The 24237-nt window shown below is 42.0% G+C and overlaps 1 protein-coding gene across 2 annotated transcripts; it reads right to left on the bottom strand.

Annotated features, from left to right (window-relative positions):
- Positions 1–4445: 4445 nt before the first annotated feature.
- On the bottom strand, positions 4446–9045 carry LOC140847432 (transmembrane protein 47-like). Of its 2 annotated transcripts, XR_012127427.1 has the most exons (3): positions 8213–9043; positions 5785–5920; positions 4446–4537 (listed from the first exon to the last, which is right to left on the bottom strand). XR_012127427.1 is itself a non-coding variant. In XM_073227737.1 (2 exons), exons 1-2 carry the CDS (start codon positions 8436–8438, stop codon positions 7396–7398), a joined length of 387 nt encoding a protein of 128 aa, XP_073083838.1. In that variant the 5' UTR covers positions 8439–9045; the 3' UTR covers positions 7348–7395. The 2 variants fall into 2 exon arrangements, 1 of the variants encoding a protein (XP_073083838.1); XM_073227737.1 differs by lacking the exons at positions 4446–4537; positions 5785–5920 and adding an exon at positions 7348–7556 and having other exon boundaries at positions 8213–9045.
- Between the last annotated feature and the right edge of the window lie 15192 nt (positions 9046–24237).

Consider the following 24237-nt stretch of genomic DNA (forward strand, 5'->3'; position numbering starts at 1 on the left):
CAGGCATGAGCAGCTGGGGAGGGTTGAAGGGAAAAAACCACCCAAACCCTGCCCATTTAGGGGGACCCATGTGAGGACAACAAAGACTTTGCAGGGAGGTAACTACCTTGCTTTTGGAACCAGGCCAAAAAAGTCCCAACCAGACCACAATGCAGGGGCAATTGAACAAATAAGTACTGCCCCAACCACACCTCCTCATAATCTCATTAACATTGTGGTTTCTGCACACCCCCCTCCCCAACAGGCTTTTCTGTGTGCATTCTGGGAAAGGGTATGTGCACGGAGAAGGGAGGCTATATAAATGAACCTATCAATCAAATGACCTCACCTTGTCAATCCAAGTGGTGCCTACTAGCCAGAATGTAATAAAAAGGCCTCCTTCTTAATACATCCAGGCCTTTGTCCATCTTGACTCAGGCCTGCTCCTCCCTTGGAGCCTATTCAAATCAAACTTTCTCTCTGCTTCACCACTGTGTCTCTGCCTTTCAATTCTTTGTTTTGGTGGGGAAAACAAACAAGGAGAACAAACTCAACCCACAATACTAATCTTGATGTAGTGATAGCTCATTGTTTTAATTTGAAATTGCCTAGTGACTAATGATTTTGTGAATCTTTTCATATGCTTGTTATCCAAATATATTTATATCTGTATATATATATATGTGTATATATATATATATATATATATATATACACACATAGAAAAATGTGTGTTCAAATCTTTTACCCACTACCTCCCCCCCAATTTTTTATTGATAATTCTGTAGATGTTCTGGGTACAAGTTCTTTATCAGATGTGTGATTTGTAAACATTTTCTCCCTGTCTGTGTATTGGGTTTTCATTCTCTTACTGGTGCCTTTCTAAGAAAGTAAGTTCTAATTTTAATGAAATTCAACTTAACATTTTTTTAATGGATCACACTGTGGTGCTGTGTCATAGAAATTTTAATCTCAAGGTCTCAAAGATTGCCTCCTATGCTTTCTCAAGATGTTTTCTAGTTTCATGTTTTGCATTTAGGTATGGGAGCCACACTGAGTTAATTTAATGTGCTAAAAGAAATGAATAAAGTTAAAAAAAATTTTTCCAAGCAGTTGTTGACTTGTTTCAGCAGCATTTGCTGAAAAGAATGTCTTTCATTATTGAATGACCATTTTGCCTTTGTTAAAGACTAATTTACCACACACATGTGGGTGCATTTTGCTCTATTCATCTATAGCTCTGTTCCATTAATCCATATATAATTTTTTATTCGTACCACACTGTTTTGATTACAGTGGTTTTACAGTAAGGCTTAAATCAGTGTGAGCCTTCAAACTTAGTTCCTTTTAAAATTTTTCAGCTGTTCTCTTTCATTGCCACTCCATATTCCTTTAATATACCTTTTCTGTTTCTATGAAAAGTCCTGCTTGGATTTCACTGTAATTGTGTTGAATATATATACCAGTTTTGGGGAAAACTGATATAATAATTGTTTTTTTAATTTTTTACTAAGGTATGATTGATATACACTCTTATGAAGGTTTGACATGAAAAAACAATGTGGTTACTACATTTACCCATATTATCAAGTCCCCACCGATACCCCAATGCAGTCACCATCCATCAGTGCAGCAAGTTGCCAGAGATCCACTATGTCCGTTCTCTGTGATACTGATATAATAATACTGACTATTCTAATCCATGAACACAGCATCTCTCCTTTTGTTCTGATAGTCTTTGATTTCTTTCATCAGCATTTTGTAGCTGTCAGTGCACAGATCTTAACACAATTGTATGAGATTTATACCTAAGTATTCAGTGTAGGCTCTTTGGGTACTATTTTAAATGGTATTTTTTTTCCTTTTTCAATCTTTCATTGCCAGTATATAGAAATAAGATGGATTTTTGTATATTGGCCTTACATCCTAAGATCTTACAAAACTCATTTATTAGTTTCAGTAGCTTCCTTATACACACTTCCAGTTTTTCTATGTGGACAATTATGTTATCTGCAAGTAGAAATAGTTTAATTTTATTTCCAATTTGTATGTCATTTACATCCTCCATCTTGCCATATTTCACAAGCTAGGACCTGCAGCTCAATGTTGATTAAGAGTGATGAAAGAGGACATCCTTGCCTTCTTGCTGATCTTAGCATGGAAATCATTCAATCCTCTACCACTAACTATGATGCTAGGTGTTGGTTTCTCATAGAAGCCCTCTATCAGGTTGAGAAAGTTTCCTTCCTATTCCTACTTTGCTGATTTTGTATTTTTAAACGGGCATGGATGCTGAATTTGTCAAATGCTTTTAATGAATCTATTGTAGATACTTATATGATTTTTCATTTTGAGTCTGCTAATATGATGAATTACATTGATTTTCTAATGCTGAACTAACCTTGCATTCCTGGTATGAACCCCACTTGGTTGTGATATGCTATTCGTTTGTCTGTTATTTAATTCAGTTTTCTAACACATTGTGAAGAATATTTGCCCCTATTTTCATAAAGGATACGGGTCTGTATCTGTGGTTTCCCTATAATTTTTAGACTGGTTTTAGTATCAGGGTAATGCTGGCCTCAAGGGATATGTTGGGAAATACTTGTCCCTCTTCAATTTTCTAGAGCAGTTTTATATTGTGCTTATTTCTCACTTGAATATATAGGAGAATTCACCAGTAAAACCAGCTGTACCTGGAATTTTCTTTGTGGGAATTTACCTAAAAAATAAATTTATTTAGTAGATGCAGGGCTATTCAGGGAATCTATGTCTCTTTGAGTGAACCTTGATACCGACATGTACACAACATGGTCACTGTGGATTGTTGTGGTTGTATTTTTATGTAGGAGTTTTCTATCTATGTCCATACATTGGATTAGCCTGCAGTTTAATGTCAACTATGCTGTTGAATTTATTGGTGTAAAGTTGATCATTACTAAAGGGAATACTTCTGACAACAAATGCATGGGTTTTTCAACAACAGATGTCGGCAAGGATGTGGAGAAAGGGGAACCCTCCTACACTGCTGGTGGGAATGTAAACTAGTTCAACCACTGTGGAAAGCAGTATGGAGGTGCCTCAAAAAACTCAAAATAGAAATACCATTTGACCCAGGAACTCCATTCCTAGGAATTTACCCTAAGAATGCAGAAGCCCAGTTTCAAAAAGGCATATGTACCCCTATGTTTGCCACAGGACTATTTACAATAGCCAAGAAATGGAAGCAACCTAAGTGTCCATCAGTAGGGGAGTGGATAAAGAAGATGTGGTACATATACACAATGGAATATTACTCAGCCATAAGAAGAAAACAAGTCCTACCATTTGCAACATGGATGGAGCTAGAGGGTATTATGCTCAGTGAAATAAGCCAGATGGAGAAAGACAAGTATCAAATGATTTCACTTATACGTGGAATATAAGAACAAAGTAAACACTGAAGGAACAAAACGGCAGCTGAGTCACAGAACCCAAGAATGGACTAACAGTTACCAGAGGGAAAGGAACTGGGGAGGATGGGTGAGAAGGGAGGGAGAAGGGGGAAAAGGGGGCATTACGATTAGCACACATAATGTAGCAGGGGTGGGACACGGGAAAGCAGTATATACAGAGAAGACAATTAATGATTCTGTAGCATCTTACTATGCTGATGGACAGTGACTGTAATGGGGTATGTGGGGTGGACTTGAAAATAGGGGTAGTCTAGTAACCATAATATTGTTCAAGTAATTGTACATTAACAATATCAAAACTTTTTAAAAAAGGAAAAAAAATGTGTGGGTTTTTATCCCACACCAACCAATTCTCCAACTTGCCAGACACCAACTGACTGAGTGTCCTAAAATTCAATTAGGATACTACCCAGAGTTAGCACAGATCCCACACTTTAAGGACTCTATTCCACAAGGCTGTCCCCCAGTTCATGTACCGATTATGTCTAGGTTCTCATTTGTGCTTCTGATCAATAGGCTATAGCTATAATAATTTTCTAGAATGGCTTATAGAACTCAGGAAAATATTTCACTTACTGGATTACCAATTTGTTATAAAAGGATACTACTCAGGATCAACCAGATGGAAGAGAGGCACAGGGCAAGGGACACAGTTTTCATGACTTAAGTGTTTCACCCCTCCCAGCACCCCCAGGTGTTGACCAATTTGGAAGCTTTCTGAACCCCTTTGATTAGGGTTTTTATGGAGGCCTCGTTATGTAGGCATATTGATTACATCATTGGCCATTAGTGATTAACTCAACCTCCAGCCTGTCTTGCATCAGAAGGGCAGGAGGAAGAGCTGAAAGCTCCAACACTCTAATCACGTGTCTGGTCCCTCTGGCAACCAGCCCTCTATCATTAGGGGCTTCCCAAAAAAAAGTCACATCACTGTCATAATTTCAGGTGTGCTTGAAAGGAAGTCGTTATGAATAACGAAAGATGCTCTTCTCACCTTTACCACTCCAGAGCTGTTTCAGGACTCCAAGTACTATCACGAAAGATTCTTCCAGTGTTCTTATCACTTCGAAAGTTACAAGACTTTTAGGAATTGTGGCCAGGAGCTGGGGATGAAAACTAAAATATATATTTCATATTGTATCACAGTATCACAATTACACTCCCTCATTATTCTTTGAATGAGCGTATGACCTGAAGTGATGTATTCTCTGTCATTTCTGAAATTGGTAATTTCTATCTTCTCTTTTTTTTCCTGATCAGTCTGTCTAGAGGTTTATCTTTTTGCTTGTTTACATCTCTCAAGGAATCTGCTTTGATTTCATTGATCTGATCTATTTTGATATATTTTTGTTCTGTTTTCTATTGCACTATTTTCTGGTCATATCTTCAGAATTTCCTTGCTTTTGCTAGATTTGTCTTTAGTCTTCTACTTTTATAATAATGGTTTTGAGGCTTTTCTTCCTTTTTAACGTAGGAATTCAATACTATAAATTAACATGCAAGCATCACTGTAGTTACAGCACACAAATTTTGACTTGCTGTCTTTTGTTCTCATTCAGCTCCAAATACTTTCTAATTTTCCTCTGATCTCTTCTTTGACTGTTGGGTCCTTTGGAAATGTATTATTAGCTTCCCAAAAGTTGACCATTTTTCAGATATCTTTATGCCAGTGAGTTTAATTCAACTTCATTGTGATCAGAGAACACATCCGTCTTCCATGACATGAATACTTTTATACTTAATGAGACTTGTGTTGCAGCCTGGGATGTAATGTGTCTTGGTAAATGTTCTATGTGTACTTGAAAAAAAAATGTGCTAAGGGATATGTTTCTTAAGTTTCTTCACTCTATCATTTTTCTTAATATGAATGTGATTTCTTCTTTCTCACCCTTTTTCTCTGGGTTATAACAAATATTACCCAGTGGTGGTCTGTAGACAGAGCTCCATGGTTTTTGAACTGTGTAAAAGTGTTGCTTATTCAGAATGTAGGTATTTTCATTTTTCATATGTGTATACACTCATGTACCCATTTCCCAGATCAAGATATCGTTTGCATTTTAAAATATTTTTTAAAAAAGGTAATTGAATGATGATGGTGAACTACATACAAAAATTGTCTATACACATACACACAAGAGAGGGTGCCATTAGGAGACCAGAAATTGTGAGGAATTCTTGAAAGACAGGAAAAGCAGAGGCTTGTAGATTGATTAATTCAGAGACTGTGAAACATCTGCCCTAGAAAGTTGATCACATTCAGAGAAACTCTAAGAACTGAGTAAACGATATGGCAGCACTGTGTAGGGCCCTTGGCCAAATGTGAGATGAAAGAGCTACTCTGTGAACACACCTGTTTCTCCTGCCCTGCTGGGACCCTCCTCCACCCTTATTGACATTGGCAAGTAAGCGCCTGTGGCATTTGGCCACCTTTAATCTCCCAAAACTGCACTCCAAAGACAGCGAAAGAGCTTAACACAGCTGGAGACCTGCAGAGAAGGGAAACAGAAGAAGTGTACATCTACCTGGAAGGGAAAGACATTAGTATTCTAATATGAGAAATATATTTCTCTTGGCAACAGGGAGGGTCCCAAGGTAATCTGTAAACTCCATGCCATGTATCCCCAAAGGAGGCCACTGAATGATTGACACACTCTGCCCTCCCATTCCAAAGACAAACCTATTAATAAAATGGACTTCACAACTGTAGATCAGATCCATGCTGATTACCTAGGTTAACCAGACAAGTCCTTATTCCTAAATATGAATGAACAAAGGTTTGCCAGGTACTTGAAAAAAATAAAGAGGGATCGAAATGAACATACAATTTCTTTGCAAGTGGGGAGACCCAGATATAAATCAGTAAAATAACTTTGCCGAAAGTTCGAATTCTTATTTACAGAATTTTAAGGGAAGAATGTGGATATATGCAATAAGAAAAGACTGCTATACAAGGGACCAGTTAGGGTACCCAAGTTGATGCAATTACTGCAACGTGAAAAACTCATTAAACGCCAGGCGCTCAGGGCAGTCTCCTGACTCAACCAGGATTTGATGGACCAGGAACAGACCTGGCCCCTAAAGTAACGGATGCTCCCCGCAAACCACCAAAGGACCCCGTCTCCGGTCTCACCCACGAGCTGCCCCCAGCCAGGAGCCCACCGCCGCCAGCTGCCCTGCAGACCCCGCTTCCGCTCCCCCTGCACATCTTGCATCCTACTCTCATGCTGCTCACATGAGTTTGTGTCAGTGTGTGGGTGGATGTGTGTGTATATGTGTGTTTTAACATAACTGGCTTTGTCTTAAAGTAGTCACGTTCCTAGACCAATTATGATCTAGCCTGAATAAAGTGTCATTTGTAAATGTGATCAAAATGTTATTTAGAACCTTCACTACCTATACCAAGTATCACGGAATGTTAGAGTACAGTATGGCTCGGGTTTTTAAACTAACAAAATCTAGTTCTTCATACGGTTTTTTTTCAAGGAATACACATTTTAGATATTCTGCAGTTTTGACAAACCTAATGACTTCATCCTTTATAATTCTCCCTTAAAGGAAAAGCAAGTACCTGTTTGAAATGCATGGTGCTGAAAGTACTTTACCGATGAACAATGTTATTTTTAGTTTAAAAATATAATTTAAAATTCACAAAAAGTTCTAAGAGTAGTATAGTACAAAAAATGCCCTTTACCCAATTTGCCAATCGTGTTTTGCCTTATTCGCGTTATTTTCTCTCCACTCCTACACACACACACCACACACACACACACACACACACACACACACACACACACACACACACACACACACACACTCTTTTTCTGTCATTTGAGAGTAAGTTGCGAATAACTGTGCCTCTCTACTGCATACCTCATCGTGCATTTCCTAAACAAATTCACACTTAACCACTCTGTGATCAAAATCAGTAAATTTAACATCGCTACAATATTATCTAATATCCCTATTTGAATTCTTTATAGCCTGTTGGTTTCCACTCCAAAATCCAATTCAGCATCAACTCTTGTCTTGGCACGGCCCACAGTGGAGATCCACCTGCAGCTTCCTGCGCTGGCTGAATCAGCTCCAAGCTGCAGGCAGCTCTTGGAGAAGACCAAGTAAGGTCTGGAGGAGAGAGGAGGTATTTGGACAGGGAGGGAAAGAAGGGCAACTCACAGTGCCAACGACGGTGTCACCAAAAGAGGAAAGCCTTTCCCCCTCCCAACCCTCCACATCCCTCCGAAATTTAAGGAAACAAAATCCAAACCGAAACTCGCTGGGAAAAAACCCAGAGAAAGCGGAGCAGGACAGGCAGAAACGGGGGCACGAAGAGGTAAACTCAGGCAAATTCCTCCTTGAGAGGAGGGCGAAGAGAGTGGGGAGGACTGCGCACAGCGCCCGCAGCATCTTGGTTGACTTGGGGCGTTTCTTTTTTAACGGGGGTATGGAAGGCGTTACATTTTTAGCGCAGCCGCGTGCTTCTCGCCTGATGTGATAACAATCACCCCCAAAGAGCTAACGGGTTACTCCAGGGCCCGAGGAACGGCCGCGGGAGGAGGGAGAGGGCGTGGGACGGCGCCTTGGGTTTGGCGACCAGGGCTGGGGAGAGGAGAGGGCTGGGTGCAGCGAGGCGGCTGGAGCCCGGAGCCGCGAGGGGCCAGGACGGAGGGAGGCGCACAAGGGCAGGGGACACCGGGGGGGGGGGTGGGGGGGGGCCGGCTGGGGGGGGGGCGCGGGCAGCCGGAGCGGGAGGCAGGGGGCGCGGCGCGCCGGGTCCTCACCGCCGCTGAGCGTGGACTCGCAGTGCCAGATGTCCGAGCTGGCGGGCTTCCGGCAGGACTCCCAGAGGGACAGGTAGTACTGGTGGTCGGCGGTGACCCAGGCGGGGCTCAGCACGGCCCCCAGGTGCAGACACAGCGCCAGGAAGATGCCCACCAGCCCGACCAGCTTCAGCGGGGTCAGCACCGACACGCGCACCTCCTCCATGCCGCTGCCCGCCGAAGCCATGCCCGGAGTCCGACCGCCCCCGGAGCCCAGCAGCCGCGCCGCCGCGCCCCCGAGCGCGAGGACTCGCTCCCTCCGGGCTCCGCGCGCCTCCCGCCGCGCCGCGCAGCTGAGTCGGCTAGGGCGGCGGGCCGGGCGGGGGTCGTGGGCAGCCGCAGCGACGCCCACCCGCCCTGCCAGCGCCCGCTCCGCCTGGCCCCTTCGCAGGCTGCAGGAGGCAGTGCCCAGCGGGGACGCGCCGTGTCAGGCACTGGCGGCCTGCCAGCCGAATAGGGAGCGGGTCCCCTTCTCACGTGATCTCACATAAGTGGAATCGCGTATTTGTCCTAGTGTGTCTTGCTTATTTCTCTTACCATGTTGTTTTTAAGGTTCATCCCTGTTGTAGCATGTATCAGGATTTCATTCCTTTTTAAGGCTGAAAAATATTCCGTTGTGCAACCGTTCCCGGGGGGAACTGTGGATGGATACACTTTAACACCCCCAGTGACTGAGAGGAAAGATAGTACTGAACCCTATATGTACTTTTCTTACATATACATACCTATGATAAAATCTGTCAATGAGGCGCAGTTATGAGATTAACAATAAAGTGTGACAATTAATACACTTAAATAAAAGTTATGTGAATGTGGTTTTTCTCTCAAAATATCTTACTGTACTTGTGATGATGTGAGATGATAAAATGCCTACACAATGAGGTGATGTGAGGTGAATGACATAGACATCCTGACATGGCGCTAGGCCACTACTGACCGTCTGATCACGTGCCATCTGCCTCCGGACAGCAGCTGACCATAGATGACTGAAACCCGGGGCAGGCAGTAAACCATATTTTGTTTACCCGTCCATCTTTCTGTGGACGTCTGCACTGTCCACCTTTCGCATATTGAGAATCTTGCTGCTTCAAACACTCGTGGACAAATACCTGGTGAAGTCCCTACTTTTCATTGTTTTGAGTATATATCCAGCAACGGAATTGCGGGCCCGTGGTAATTTTTCATGTTTTGAGGAACTACTGTACTCTTTTCCACTGCACCATTTCAATTTCACACCAGAAATGCACAAAGGTTCCAATATTTACACATCTCACCAACACTTATTTTCTATTTTGTTTTTTGTAATAACCATCCTAATGGATGAGAAGTGGTACATCTCACTGTAGTTTCAATTCGCATTTCCCTAATTAATGACCAGTGATGTGGCTGGCACCCTAATGATAAGCACATTTTTTTATGTGCTTATTGGCCATCTGTTTATCCTCTTTGGTGAAACATCTGTTTGTGTTCTCTGCCCATTTTTATACTGGGCTGTACTGTTGTTGTTGAGTTTTAGGAGTTCTTTATATATTCTGCACATTACCTCCTTATTAGATGTATGATTTGTAAGTATTTGCTCCCATTCTGTGGGTTGCCTTTTCACTCTCTTGATAGTGTCCTTTGGAGCACAAAGCTTTTATTTTTTATGAAGGCCAATTTATATGCTTTTTCTCTTGTTGCCTGAGCTTTGGGTGTCATATTTAAGAAAGCACTGCCAAATCCAATGTCCTCAGGCTTCCCCCTATGTTTTCTTCAGAGGTTTGTAGTTTTAGCTCTTCCATTTAGGTCTCTGATTCATTTTGAGTTAATTTTGTATATGATGTAACATATGGGTCCAGCTACATTCTTTTGCATGGGGATACCCAGTTTACCGCATATCATCTGTTGAAGTGACTTTTTTCCCCCAGAACTATACAGTTTTGAAATACTAAACTTTTTGACGACACGAGGAAGGGGTGCTACGCTATGAAGAGTCCAGTCTTCCTCATCTTGCTTTTGCCGTATCGCAATTCACACCTATTCCACATCTGTCAGTCCCAACTTTCCCTCTTCTCCCCACCTGCTCACGCAGTAGATTCCATCCCCAGCGCTCTCAAAGTGTGGTCCGTGGATTCCAGCAGTTCTGGCATCACTTGGGAGTTCACTAGAAATGCAGATTCTCACCCCACTCTAGACCTAAGGAATCAGTCAGGATCTAGTTTAATGTGATCCCTAGCGGCTCATGTACAAGTGAAGTTTGAAAAGCACTGATCTACACCTTCTTCTCAGGCCCCTCAGGATTCTACTACTACTACGAGCACCAGTATGAAGGCAGCTGCTAAGAGAATAATCATTCACCATTTTGTACCCTATTCTTCAGCACATCACCTGGTGACCAGGAGAAAGGTGATTCTCAGCAGAAGCCACTGGCCATGGTTTTGGTCCCATTGGCTATGCTGAGTCAGCTGTTTGTTTTGGCTGGCATCAGTGTATTCCAGACTCAACAGGTTCTCAATGACTGTTAGGTTCCCACTTCTGAGAGCTCCCACTTCTGCATCTGGTAATATGTTAAGTGACAGATGTAGATAAATAATGATGACTTTCCAAGGGTACGTTAAATAACCACCTTTAAATTCTGAGGGAAGTGGGACTTCCTAAAAAGGAGATGTGAGGACTTTGAGGAAATCTCACCTCTCGAGGGACATCTGTTCAGCTGGTGAAATTGGCATAAACAATTGTTCAAAGTCGCTAAAGATCCATCAAAGGACCTACAACAAAGTGAGAAGCATTTATTTTTCTAAATCTATGGAAACTGAGTAAGAGTGGTGGGAAACATGTGACATGACCCACACTACTAAGGCAATCTTTTGAAAATGGGCCTTTTATTAAACTGCCGAAGTCCACAGTATTCTTTCAACAGATCTCTCCTCGGGTTTATCTGACAAGATGATTTGCATCTTAAAAGGTGTAGAATTGCACACAAACAAGTTCAAAGCTGGAGTGAATCTTTATAACTAATTCCCCTGAAGCAAAGAGTCTTTGTTCTCTTTGCATAACAACTTCAAAATTCTAGATGTCCTAGATCATCTCAAAACCAGATCTGTTGAGATGATCTGTTCCAGAGGGCTCCGCATCTGAGCGCAGCTCCCACCTCCCCAACTTATTGAATGGAACAGCTATTCTGAATGGAATCCAGACAACTGGATAATGGAGAGAGAATTAAAGTGAAAGACAATAAAGTTGACTTGAAATGCAGATTAAATCTCACTTTATATGAGTAGTGGATAGGCCGTGTAAAAAATAAAAGAGAAACAGAAGTTACTGATTCTTAGAGCTAACAAATGAGACGGAAAGACCAGGTGGTAACCCTTGCGGGGAGCAATTTTTCATGCCTAGCAGAGGATCAAAACTAGACTTCTATTTTTTTTTTTTTCACTATCAACTTGTAAGTGAAGCTGCAAGTTCCCAGAACTCTTTATTATGACTTGATAAAATATCACAAATTTTAATAAAGCAAAAAAGGTATGTATAATTCCCTCAATGCTAAAGCCCCTGCCAAACAGCAGGGGAACTGCTAGAACTCACTCTGGGACCTGAGGGGCTAGTGAACACCATTGATTATGTCCCCTCCCTGCCCTGAAACACTGCTAATGTTGATGGGAGCATGGTAAATGCCATTGTTTACAATCCCCCTGCACATTGCTAGTGTGGACAGGAGACGGGTGTGTGCCACTGCTTACCTTCTGCACCCGCGTATTGAAAGTGCAGATGGGAGCAGGGCGATAAGTAGCGCCAAATAGAGTATCGAAATCCAACAAGATATCTATTGGATTTGACGTTATGAAATCAGTTTCCTGGATTTTTCATTGTGAAGTCTGGAGGTGCATAGTTCAAAGCCTGCTGAAGTCTCCTTACTCAAGGATTGACTTGCTTCAGTCAGGCCAGTTCATACTGATCTTCTCTTACATGAACTTCCTAAGGCCCTTGCCGTGCAATATCACTCAGTTTTGCATTCATCACTGTTTAATCAAATATCTAGGCTTTCAGTACACAGGGATCTCAAAAGAGATGTGTAACTCCCTTTGCTCAACATTTGTCCTTTTTACAAAGACCCCATAACAGAAGTCTTGTTTAAAGCTTGCTTAGGACCACAGTTGTAACGAGTAGAGTGAGAACCAAAGTTTAAGACTATTGACTTCTCCAGAGCACCATTGATTTTCAGTTCATTGTTCCTTATTCTTGACCATATGTTCATGCATAATATCTTTGTTAAGTATTTGCATTTTAGTCGTCTGTTTACAAGGTGCCAAGTGTTTCATTTGGGTCTTTATGAGGAGATAGTATGTTTCTAGAAACTTATTATTTTGTATCTCAGTCTTAAGAAAACCCATGGATTTAATTGAATAAATTATATATGCTCATTATATTGGTATTATCAGAGGGTCGAAAATGAAATCGGTGGTCTCCCCCTGTACCATACTCTAATTCCAGTCCTGCAATGGACCCATTGTTTGGAATCTCACATGCTTTCTTTTATCCTTTTTCCTTTTCTACGCACGCATAAAAACAGTACATGGTTGTGGATTGAAAACAGACTTTATGAGGTTAGTATGATAAAATGTATATCACTGTTCATTTTTTTAAAATTTAACTCTGTCAGGGACATCTCCCAATTGAATACATCTGGATCTACCACATTCAATATAACAGAAGTATGATATTTCAGAGTACTGATGTGAAGTCATTAATTGAGTTGTTTGTCCACTGATGCATATTCTTGTACTTCTCAATTTGTTTTAAACAATGCTTTAATAACGGGCATATATGGGCACATTCAGGGAACAGTGTTTTCTGTGTTTGAAATGTCTATTACATTGTGGGGGGCCTCTCCCATGTTACCTGATCTTGCTTTTCTTTCTCTTTCACTTTCTGGGACCATGACCTTTTAATTGGCATCTGGGCAGATTCTTACAATTCCTTACGTCAGTCATCTACCCATCAGAGCAGGCTAGCAGGCTTCAAACATTGTGTTTTAGCATTCAAAATATTTTGGAATGATTTGCTTCTAAGTATTTTCAGTCATTTAATCTTTTCTCTATGTTTTGGTATTTCTTGATTTACCACGTGCTGATAGTGCCACCAGGCAACCAGATTTTTCATCTATTACAACTAAAAATGCTATGTGTTTTGTTCCTCTAGTGTTAATGCCAATCCTGGACGTGTAACTGAAACAGTCTTTAACTGAAACAACTAATTAAGTTGAAGTAAAATCTGCTCCTTCCACTTGATCTTAGCTACTATGAGCTCTGTCACTCATTACGGAATGCTTTGGAACATATGAACACTTGGCTAATGGTTTTATTCTGCTACATTTTCTTCAACTAGTTTCTGCATTTTTAACAGTGTTTCTTTCTTATTCTCCATCAAATTTTAGGAAGTTGATGAACCTAATTACAGTTGTGTGAGGTGAAAATACTAGAAAAGTAAGGACCCAGAAAATTGAGAAAATGACTTAAAGAAATCCTACTTGGGGCAAATGTTCCCTATGTCCTTCCCTAAATCCACTTTCACTATATTGAATTTCCTGATACAGTCAAGCATTCAAACTAGAAAATCTATAGGAATTTTCCATGAGACAAATGCTGTTGATTCCCATTCATTCTATTTCATGCCACATAACTGCTAAGAGTAACTGATTCCTGATCATCAGAGTTTGTGTGGAACACAGGAGGATCTGAATTACATAATACTTTTCTCTTCAATAATTATGCTATGTAAAAAGATCAAAGGACTCAAAATTGGGCTCTAGTCACAGATATTTACTAGCCATGTGATCTTGGTCCAATCATTTAACGTCTTTCTGGCCTTGGTTTCTTAATATGTAAATTGAGGGGGAGGGGAATAGAGTCTCTAAAGAACATTCTTACTCTGAAATTGTATGACCCTTAAATTCTATTGAGGATAGAATCTCATTAAACTCACACCAGTGGTGTCCCTTAAAATGAAAATGTCTTAGCAATGTTGCTGTTGTAATGTGCAAATGTTCTGAAATTAAATCAATAAAGTGAAATTCTTACTGCTCTTTCATATGCATAGTTATACTGTGTGATGTTAAACAGCTGCCATATTCTATCATGGCTGTAGCCCTTCAGTGCTGGTTGAAATGACTCCTGTGTGTATACTGAGAAATAAGGCTAATGCATGATTCAGCACCCTTATAAATAAAAAATTCTATTACAGGCAGAAAATAGCCCAACAATAACTATTCTATTACACTTCAATGACATTAGAAAAGAAAGGAGTACATCAAATGGAGATGTAGGTCCTCCTTCTTTATTCTGCAATACAATCAAAAGGTTACTAGATTTTAGTAGTTTCTTCTGTCCAGTGGTTAGTGCAGACACCCATGTCAAATGACATCATCCAAGATGTACCTTTGTTTTTTTCAGAATATCAATTCTCTCGTGTGCTTCGGTACAGAAATGGACTCTACTATACAGAGTACAGGCGATCATTGTTTTTCCAGTTAGCTCGCTTGGAATTTTACTTCCTGATGCCTAACAGGGATAAACTAGAATTAGAACAATAAATACATGGAAAAAATACAAGTCATTGTATTTGTATATAAAATGAGTTGATTTGATAAAACAATTATACTTAATATAAAGTTTTAGATGCAAAATGGTCCTAAAGGCATTATGGTTGAATAGGCAGTCCCCACTCTTCCAGTGATGTCTGAAGGCCCTCGGACTATGTTATCTCATATGAATAACAGTTAGACATCTATCCTTAATGTTTCCTCTCTCATTTTAAGATGACAAGCTTGCAGCTGTCATTAAAGCTGTTAACTATTTAAAAACAACACCTGTAGTCCCCGTATAGAGTAGGTTGAGTAATTCATTTCACCCTTGTCCCTTTTAGCCCAGAATTTCAAGCTTATGGAATTTATTTGGTATACTCAGTCAATTCATTTTACAAGAGGCATGATGTTGATAAATTATTTAATAAATGAAGCCTGTTCACCACAGATTAGAACATCACATACTACATGGCAGCAACTATGCCCCGCGGCCCCTGTGACATGGCCCGAGGTGTCCTTTGTGACGCAGTGTGGGACTGAGGCTTCTGGGCGTTGGGAGAGTTGGAGCTGTTGTCCGCACAAGCAGTGCTGTGGGCGGCTGCGACAGCCAGAACATAGAGCAGAAACGGCCCTTCACCTCCAGGCATGGCAACTTCCACCAACTCACACAAGCCCATCAAGGGGATCCTAAAAAACAAAAGCTCCACCGCCTCCTCGGAGGCTCCCTCCACCCAGAGGTCTAGAGGGGGGACGGCTGCGACAGCCAGAGCCACGGAAGTCAATGGCCCTTCACCTCCAGGCATGGCAACTTCCACCAACTCACACAAGCCCCTCAAGGGGATCCTAAAAAACAAAAGCTCCACCGCCTCCTCGAAGGCCCCCTCCACCCAGCAGCCTGGAGGGGCGACGGCTGCGACAGCCAGAACATCGAGGACAACCGCCCTTCACCTCCAGGCATGGCAACTTCCACCAACTCACACAAGCCCCTCAAGGGGATCCTAAAAAACAAAAGCCCCACAGCCTCCTCAGAGGCTCCCTCCACCCTGTAGCCTGGAGGGGTGATCCAGCAGGTGCCAAAAAAGAAGTCCCAGAGGTGGGATGAATCCTACATCCTGGCGACGTACCACCAAACGCACGGACTATGATTCAAGAAGATGAACTAACTCAGCAGTTACCATCAATTCAGAAGACGACCGGCCATGAAATTAGCGAGACTTGATTTAGAAGGATCAGAAAGTGGTGAGGGAATGCAGGAAGAAAACGAAGAAAGTCTCTGTGCTTCCAATCAAAGAACTTCCACGGAAGAATCCCAATAAGGTCCTGCAAGTGTCGAAATGAAAGCTAGTCATGGCATGTGGAGAAAACAGTCGTTCGTTTCTCAGATACAGCCCCTGTTACTCCGTAAGGGCTCTTGCTTCGAGTACTGAAATACCAGTTAAGTGGTACGGTAATAGCTAAATGGTGACCTTAAAAAAATAATAGAATAACTGGCAAATGTCCGATTGGTGTTCTTGTCTTTGTATTTCGCCACAAATACAGATCCTGACTTGGGTCTGAAACCTCATGACTTGTATAAAACTATTGGTTAATGTATATATTGTATAGCTTTTTAATGTGTTAAAGGCTTAAAGGGGGACTCATTTCTATTTTACATGTACTAACTTTTATAGAAAAGGTTTTGTTACAAAAGCAAACTGCAATTGATAGAGGAGGTTATATAGTCTGAGAAATATTCAGAGTTAAAAAGCACTGGACTTTAGGGTGATTTGCCTGTTTAATTAAGAGGAAATCTGTTATGAGTTATTGTTACATTTCCTTAGCCTAGTACCTTTAAATTTCCTACTCTTTCAGCGTTTACCAGTAAATGGCTGAACTTTTTCACATCAAAACTAGTCCTTTTTCATGAATTAGCAGGTTAAAATTGTGCCAGTGTCTGTTCCGGTTCTTGTACACTAGGTGGGCAGGTTCAATATCAGTATTTCAAAAAATTTAATTTACCTCAGCAGTCCTTTCTCATATGTCTTAACCTCTACCCTAGGTTTCCTCAACCCTCCCTGCTTACACACAGTCCTTTATGAAATCTCAAAAATGGGCAGGACATTAGGAACTGCATTACCATGAGACAACGACTCAGCCACTGATGGATAAGGTCAGACCCCCATCTCCAAACTTGCAACAGAAGGAGTGTCCTTTCGGAAAGTGTGCTGTTAGAAAAATACGTTCCTTGTGGAGGCAAAACAGTTGTTTTTCTGGTTTGTAATGTCCAGGTGGGAAAATCCTACAACAGATACAGTTTCCTCTGGGTTATTAATGGCATGTTGTCATTTCCTTATGCTATTTGTGAGCGAGATTTTCCTGTGGTAGCTCAGACTCGAAGAAAGCAAATAATCCTTTGACCCAGGGAGAACACACGTGATGGTTAATTCTTGCCAGGTCTGGAATAACACTAGTTCAATTAAAATAGATTGACTTGTTTATTCATGCACTACGTGCCAGGACTCAGTGCCTGCCTTCAAGGAGCTCCCTGATTAGTGGAGAGCTCAGCCTCGTCACCAGGCCATGTCTATGCTGGGCAGGAGTGCGTTGCAGAGGCCCCTGAGGGGCGTTGCCCAAAGTCTTGAAAGACCTTCCCGTGGACCTGATTTCGAGGATACCACTTGGAGGAGAAACGGAATTTAATTTAATGAGGAGAGGTGGGCCCAGGGGTATTAGCATTGCAGATACAGCTAAGAGGCAATATGGTTTTTTCAGAGAGCTGCTAGGTGTCCCGTAAAGGAAAAGGTGAAGGATTAAAGACGTAAGAAGGACTCTGAAAGGGTCTGTGGGCCACACAGACGCAAGGGGACCCACTCACACTGTATGGCAGGAGAGTGACACGATCAGAGTCCTATCTCTGAAAGACCACATGGCTGCAGGTTAAGGCTGGGACTGTAAGAGGGCAGCGAAGACAAAACTGGAGACAGGAGCACAAACACGATATTGGTCTCAGAAAGCTCATGATTGTAATGTTCAAAGGCTGAACTTTTCACCCCTCACTCACGGCAAAGTTGTAGCCCCCTCGTCCCCAGTGCCATGCAGAGCGTGGTCTCCAGAACCACAGCATCAGTGTCAACTGGAAGCTGGCTACAAATGCGGGTGCTCAGGTCCTGCCCCAGACTTACGGAGTCAGCGTCTCTGGGGCTGGTGCCCAGCAACTGGTGCTTTATCAAGCTTCCCAGCAGGTTCTTAAGGACCTTCAAGTTTGAGAACCAGTGCTCTACATGCAGCTTTGTAATTAGCTGAACTCACCTCTCTGTGGGACAGACCTCACTGTTCTTGTGAGTGTGGGGGTGTGTGATGTGCATCCAAGTTTGCAGAAATTCCTCACAGTCACTGTCAGGACTGAGCACAGGCTTGCTGAGAGCCTTGCACAGGTGTGCTGCCTGATCCCCATCACAGCCGTGCTCAGTCTGACCCCCACCCCCTCCCCATACAGCTCTGTCTCCAGTCCCTCCTCCTCACTGTCCTGGACTCTGTTCCACACACTCTCTCTGTCTCTCTCAGTCTCTCTGTCTCTCTCTCTTTCTCACTGGTGCAGTGGGCGTTCCTGTTGCCACCCACAGAGTCCCAGCACTTTTCTACATCTCCATCTTTGCTTGGACTATTCGCTTTGCCCAGAATCTATGTCTTCCTGTTTTTACTGCATGTGTTCCTCAGTCTTCCACATTCAGTGCAAACCACACCTCCAACTCCTAAGTCAGGACAGTGGATACCTGCCTTTGTGGAGGCAGAAGAGTACAGTAATTGACAGTAAAGGCCTTAGAGTCAAAAAGCTCTATCTAGAGCTGAACTCCGGTTCTACCATATGTTAGCAGAGTCACCTGAGGCAGAGCATGTTATGTCTGTGAGCCAAGTTTCCTCATAATCAAATGAGGATAATGGTATCAGTGCCTTGCATTTGGGGTTGTTGCAATGGTTAAGTGAAAAGATGTTAGTCTGACACATGTCTGCTACTTAGTATTCAAGAAGCGGTAGGTATTATTGTTTTTCTCATCTGTACACATTTTCCCTACATCTGTTAAATGGCTGACCATTTCTGTAATAGTGCTAGATGTTTCTGAGTGTATCTCTTTTCTCCCGCTGGGCCGAGGGCCACTTGGAGACAGGAGCTGTGCCCCCATGTCTGACTTCCCCCAGCACAGTGCCTTATCCTGGTAGATGTTATAGAGTGGAACTGAGAAGTCACGCTTGAACATCTCTTCCTCCTGTTGAACCGGGCTCTACCACTGGCCTATGATTTCCCAACTCAGATACAGCTTCTTCTCTAAAACTCCTCAAGCTTCAGGGCCACGAGGGGCACAGGGGAAGACAAAGTGATGAGGTGACAGTCCCAGAAGGCAAGGCTTGAGTGGCAGCTGCTTCAAGTAACCTTTCTGAAGATGTCCTTGGAGTTTTCATCACCACTAAGTTTGCCAAGTAGGAGATGGAATGGCAGGACAGCGGGCGGGATTTAGATATAAAGCCATTTGACATTTAAATTTTAAAACACATCAAAACTTCTAGGACACCGCCAAGTATATGGAGTAAAGGGATTAATTCTGTTTCATGGTCCAAACCACAGGTAAGAACCACATTCAGTTATTTGTAATAACACATGACACTTGATATTCTCATAATGTTTCAAATTCTTTTTCCTTCTGAATTCCTTTTATGGATTACTATCGACTTTGATAGCAACATAAATTTTTAGAGGTGGGAAGAGCCTTAAAGACCCTCTGGTCCAACTGCCTCACTTTAGAGGTAAGGTTCTCTGTCTCAGAAATAGCAGAGACCCCAGGGCTCGTGAGGCCAATGGGAGGTGATGTTTGTATATACCCACATGCTCTCTCCCTTTATATATGGGGAACATAAATTGAAGACAGATTGAAGTGTGTTTTCAAATTGATTTCGGGACAGCCCTTGTATTCAGAACTCAGAAAAACTTTCAGGGAGAGGCTGCTCTTTCTTAGAAAGCCTCACACCAGACCAGCAGACGAAGCCTTCTCTGGCTGAAACTTTGCCTTTTCCAGCTGTGTCAGGAGGCACCTTGCTCTTCTGAGAGCACCTTGACAGAAGGACCATGCAGGAAAATAAGAAACATCTGTGGTACCCCTGGGATCACCCACTACCCCTGTGGTACCCCTGGGATCACCCACTACCCCTGTGGTACCCCTGGGATCACCCACTACCCCTGTGGTACCCCTGGGATCACCCACTACCCCTGAATTCCTCATCTTTGAGTGGTGGAGGAGGAGTTCACTGTCTCTGTCCCCTCCGATTCCTGGTGAGCTGCAAAACTTCAGGTCGTAGGGTTACTGTGCGCACCTCATGAAGTAACACGTGGAGAGGGCTTAGAAGAGTGCCAGGCACTGTTGCCTGTGTTTAGTATTCTTCTTGATATCGTTAGCACTATCTTGGAGTTTTTCATGGAGCTCTACCGTTATCACAGCCAGCCAGGGCCCTACCTTTAGACCTGGCATTGCATAAGAGGCAAACCCTGCTGCTCACAGAGTAGGTAGGAACATCACAGGAGCCAGCACACTCTTCACGTCGCAGGCCAGGCTTGGGGCTGGAACTGTGAGCCGGCTGCCCTGAAATTAGGCCTTGCGGTGAACATTGGGATCCACCATCGAGAAACCCCTCTTAGGATTACAGCTGCTGACAGCGCCCTCAGCAGACAGCCCTCAACTGTCAACCCTCTCCTCCCAGGACTGCCTGAGCTGAAGAACACTTGGCTTCAGATCGCACCTCCTTCCTGGGGTGGCCCAAGCCCAGTGACTGGTCAATGTGGGGGTCTACAGGGCCTGTTCATTTGGCACCAACTTGGGACAACTCTGGAAACCACTCCAACTTCAGGGCTGCCTGTGGGGCTGGTCAGGACTTACCACTGAGACTTGATCGCAGCTGGACTTGTCCCTCTGCTCAGTCCCTCTTCCTTCCCCTCCCGGCTACCAGTACTCCTCCCTAGAGCCCCTCTAATAACTTCCTGTATGCTTATCTCCAACTCAGTCTGCTTCTGAAGGAAACCAACCTGTGACAGACCTCCAGCCTCAAAAAGGCTGAGCCGAGTACGCTCTCCTGTCAAACCCAAACCTCTCTGTCCAGTCCTCAGAAGTGGGCCTCCTGAAGTCCGCTATAGCGGCTGAAGTTTCAGACATATGTCTGGCTACTTGCTTTTTCTTGGCAGGACAGCTTTCAAAGCTAGTGACAGAGGAGAAATAAACAGGGGACCGAACACTCACTTTAAACATTGCCACAGTCAGATATGGTTTTGACAGGTTTGACAGGGCTTTCTCGCCTCCAGCTCTTAGCAATGGGTGCTAGGAAGAGCCAAGACTGCCCTTGTTGAATCAGCTGTGTTTGGGACCTTTAATCAGCCTTTTGTTTAGGTCCCACAGGACCCCAAATCTCTTTTTATCCAGAATATATTAGGGATTTCTGGCCCATTAGTTCATCAGACTCTGATCACAGGTGGCTTTCACTATAGACACTGGTTGATGACAATCTCGAGTTCAACCGACAGCAAACAAATACCAGCTAAATTCTTAAAAATCCATCCTATGTATCTAAAAGTATGGATGGCCACACCATCTTTCAGAAAATACTTGCAAGTTATCATCACGAGATGGAAGTTCTTCTGTGTTAACTTTGCAATTCACTAAAGTTTTATCATAGTTTGAATGCTATCTATAGTGTTGGTATATCAACTCCAAGACTCTAACCTGGGCCCTTTTGGTGCCCTGTGATAAAGAAGAAGAAGAAATTGTTGTCTAATATTCTGAGTGCCCCTTCTAATGCTAAAAATTGTCTTATATGTGTGACATTGGATTTTGGGGAAAATATGATGATAGAGAAGAATAAAAGTAATGTGCATGCTATTTGGTATTACTCATTTTTATGCAGTGCCATTAACATCCCTGGGGATCCCAAATCTGTTTAAATCCCACCTTTTTTCTTCCTGCCACAAACAAAACTTCCATGCCACTTTTCTGGAGCTTCAAAAAGAATGTGTACAAACATTCTGGAGTGTGCAAGCATCATGAAGCAGAAGAAAAAATTAAAAATAAAACAAAAGGAAAGGAATTCTAGAATCTGTATCTTCAAATCTCATCCTAGGATCAGAAATGAGAGTAATCACTAGTGGAAGATAATATGTGCATTGGCAGGTCTTGATCTCCAATCTGGGCCTCCAGATATTTTTTGTTTTGTTTGTTTAAATATTCACTCTCTATGTATTGATGTGCTGATGGTTCAGCTCATCTGAGATCCAAGGAACTCTAGTGGTACAAACTTTCCTAAAAAGTCCATGCAGTGAGTCTCAATTTGATAAGTTCATTGCCTCCATAGGGTCCAAAAATACAGAAGTAAGTACATAGATTTGGTATTTTCACTAATGTTCTTTGTTTAAGTAACTTTAGCCAAATATCCTTGAGCTTGAAATTTCACGTAAATTTTGTTTATGCTGCACTGGCAACACAAAAATGAACAATCTGGTCCACATTTTCAAGGAGCTCCTTTAACTGAAGCAAGTGTTTGCTTAATACCTGCAATATATTATGCAAAGATTTCATAGATTGGTGTTGAGGAACCATAGACAAAGGATATTGAGCATCTATTTTAAATAAATTTCCACCCCCTCAACTCCTATCCATAGAATTTGCATAGCACCATATCTTTGGTTAGTGGTTAAGGAGAGGAGAGAGAACATTGCAATCATTCCCAACTTTAATCTTTAACCTTCTTAGCATGTTGAAACAATATGGTATCTTGGAGATAACTTGAATTTGGAGTCAGAGCACATGATTTGTATGCAGGATCTGTCTCTGATTTACCGAGTCTATGAGAGACTTGACTAATCCCACATAGTTCTGTCATCTGTTAAAAGGAATAGGAGACAATCATGAAGTAAATAATAACAATAATAACTAATATTTTTTGAGTGCTTATTATGTTCTAAGTCCTATTCTAAGTGTTTACAGTCATCATCATTTCTTATCATAACCATTTGAGGGAATTACCATTATTAATCTAAGCTTACAGGGAAGAAAATTGGGTACAAGAAAAGTTAAGTAGCTTTAGAAGATTAAGATAGTTTTCAGCAAGTCAACTACAATGCCAAGACTAGAAACAAAGCAGTCTAATTGCCTTCACCACTACACAGTAGTTAGTATAACCTGGTATATCATCTACCTTAAAGTCTTGTAATGAGGCTCAACTGAGATGTATGTAAGTACTTTGTAAACGTGCATACAGATTTTAATTGTGCAGTATGTGTAGTTTAATAACAATTAACATTTGCATACAAGTGTCAAATTTTCAACATGTATAATTTAATAGTACAGTATGCCAACCAGCATTTCAATATTTAGAATGTCAAGGAAACTTCTGGAAACAGAATTTGAAAGATGGAACTACTACACAAAAATTAGCACAAACAGCCTGACTTGTTTCTATATTTCTCTTTCACGTGGAGCAGACTTCAGTAGAATGAGGTTTATCTAAAATTCACTCAGAATGTTAGCCCTCCTTTAGAATGGCAGGCTTTACTTTTTCTTTCCAAACCTCATTTGAGTGACAGTGAAGAAATATAAAAGGGAATCCATCTATAACAGAATCAAAAAGGAGATAAAGGGCCAAGGATTGACCAGAAGTTTTGATACATTTCTGAAAGACTGAAAACATACGGGGTTATTTTGACAGATGACAGGTGGATGCAACGGCTCACAACACAGAAGAAGGCAGAAGAGGACGAGGCCCCTGAACAGCCTCTGAAGATGGAGGGATTCTGAGCTAGGAGTTATTAGGTATGAAGAGTTGGATTGGGAAGTGAAGGAGAACTCAGAATGATTAATGGAAATACTATGTCAAAAATAGCTGTACTCCACCCTCCACTCCCATGGGGAGAGACTGACTTTACTTTCAAACAGAATGGTTCCAGAAAGAAATGGAAAGATCTAGAGTCCTATTGTGGTTCTTGGGTACCCTATTTTAAAAGCCTCTTTGTTTTGACTATAGGGGAGATGTTCAACCTGCCTCCCTTATTTCCATCCCTTCAGCCTCCAAAATAAAGCTCCCCCATGAATGATATGCCTTCTATTTAGGATGGAGAAAGATCTACACAGCATCAGAGGAAATCAATACCTACTACTTCAAAAAAAATCATCCTGTTCCCACATTTCTAAGTTCAAATATACAACCTAGGATTATATGGCATTTGAAGAAATCAACAACTCACAATAGAAGGACCTAATGTTATAATTTTTAAAAGATCCCAGAGGAAAAAGAGAATTCAGGATAGGATATAAGTTAAAAACAAATCTTTTAAAAATGCTTAAAGATATTTAAGAAAATATTGCTTACATAAAATAAGATGTTATAAAAAAGAGCATGCAAAGAAAAAAGTTCTTGA

The sequence above is a fragment of the Manis javanica genome, chromosome X (assembly GCF_040802235.1).
Source record: "Manis javanica isolate MJ-LG chromosome X, MJ_LKY, whole genome shotgun sequence".
In the NCBI taxonomy this organism is placed as follows: domain Eukaryota; kingdom Metazoa; phylum Chordata; class Mammalia; order Pholidota; family Manidae; genus Manis; species Manis javanica.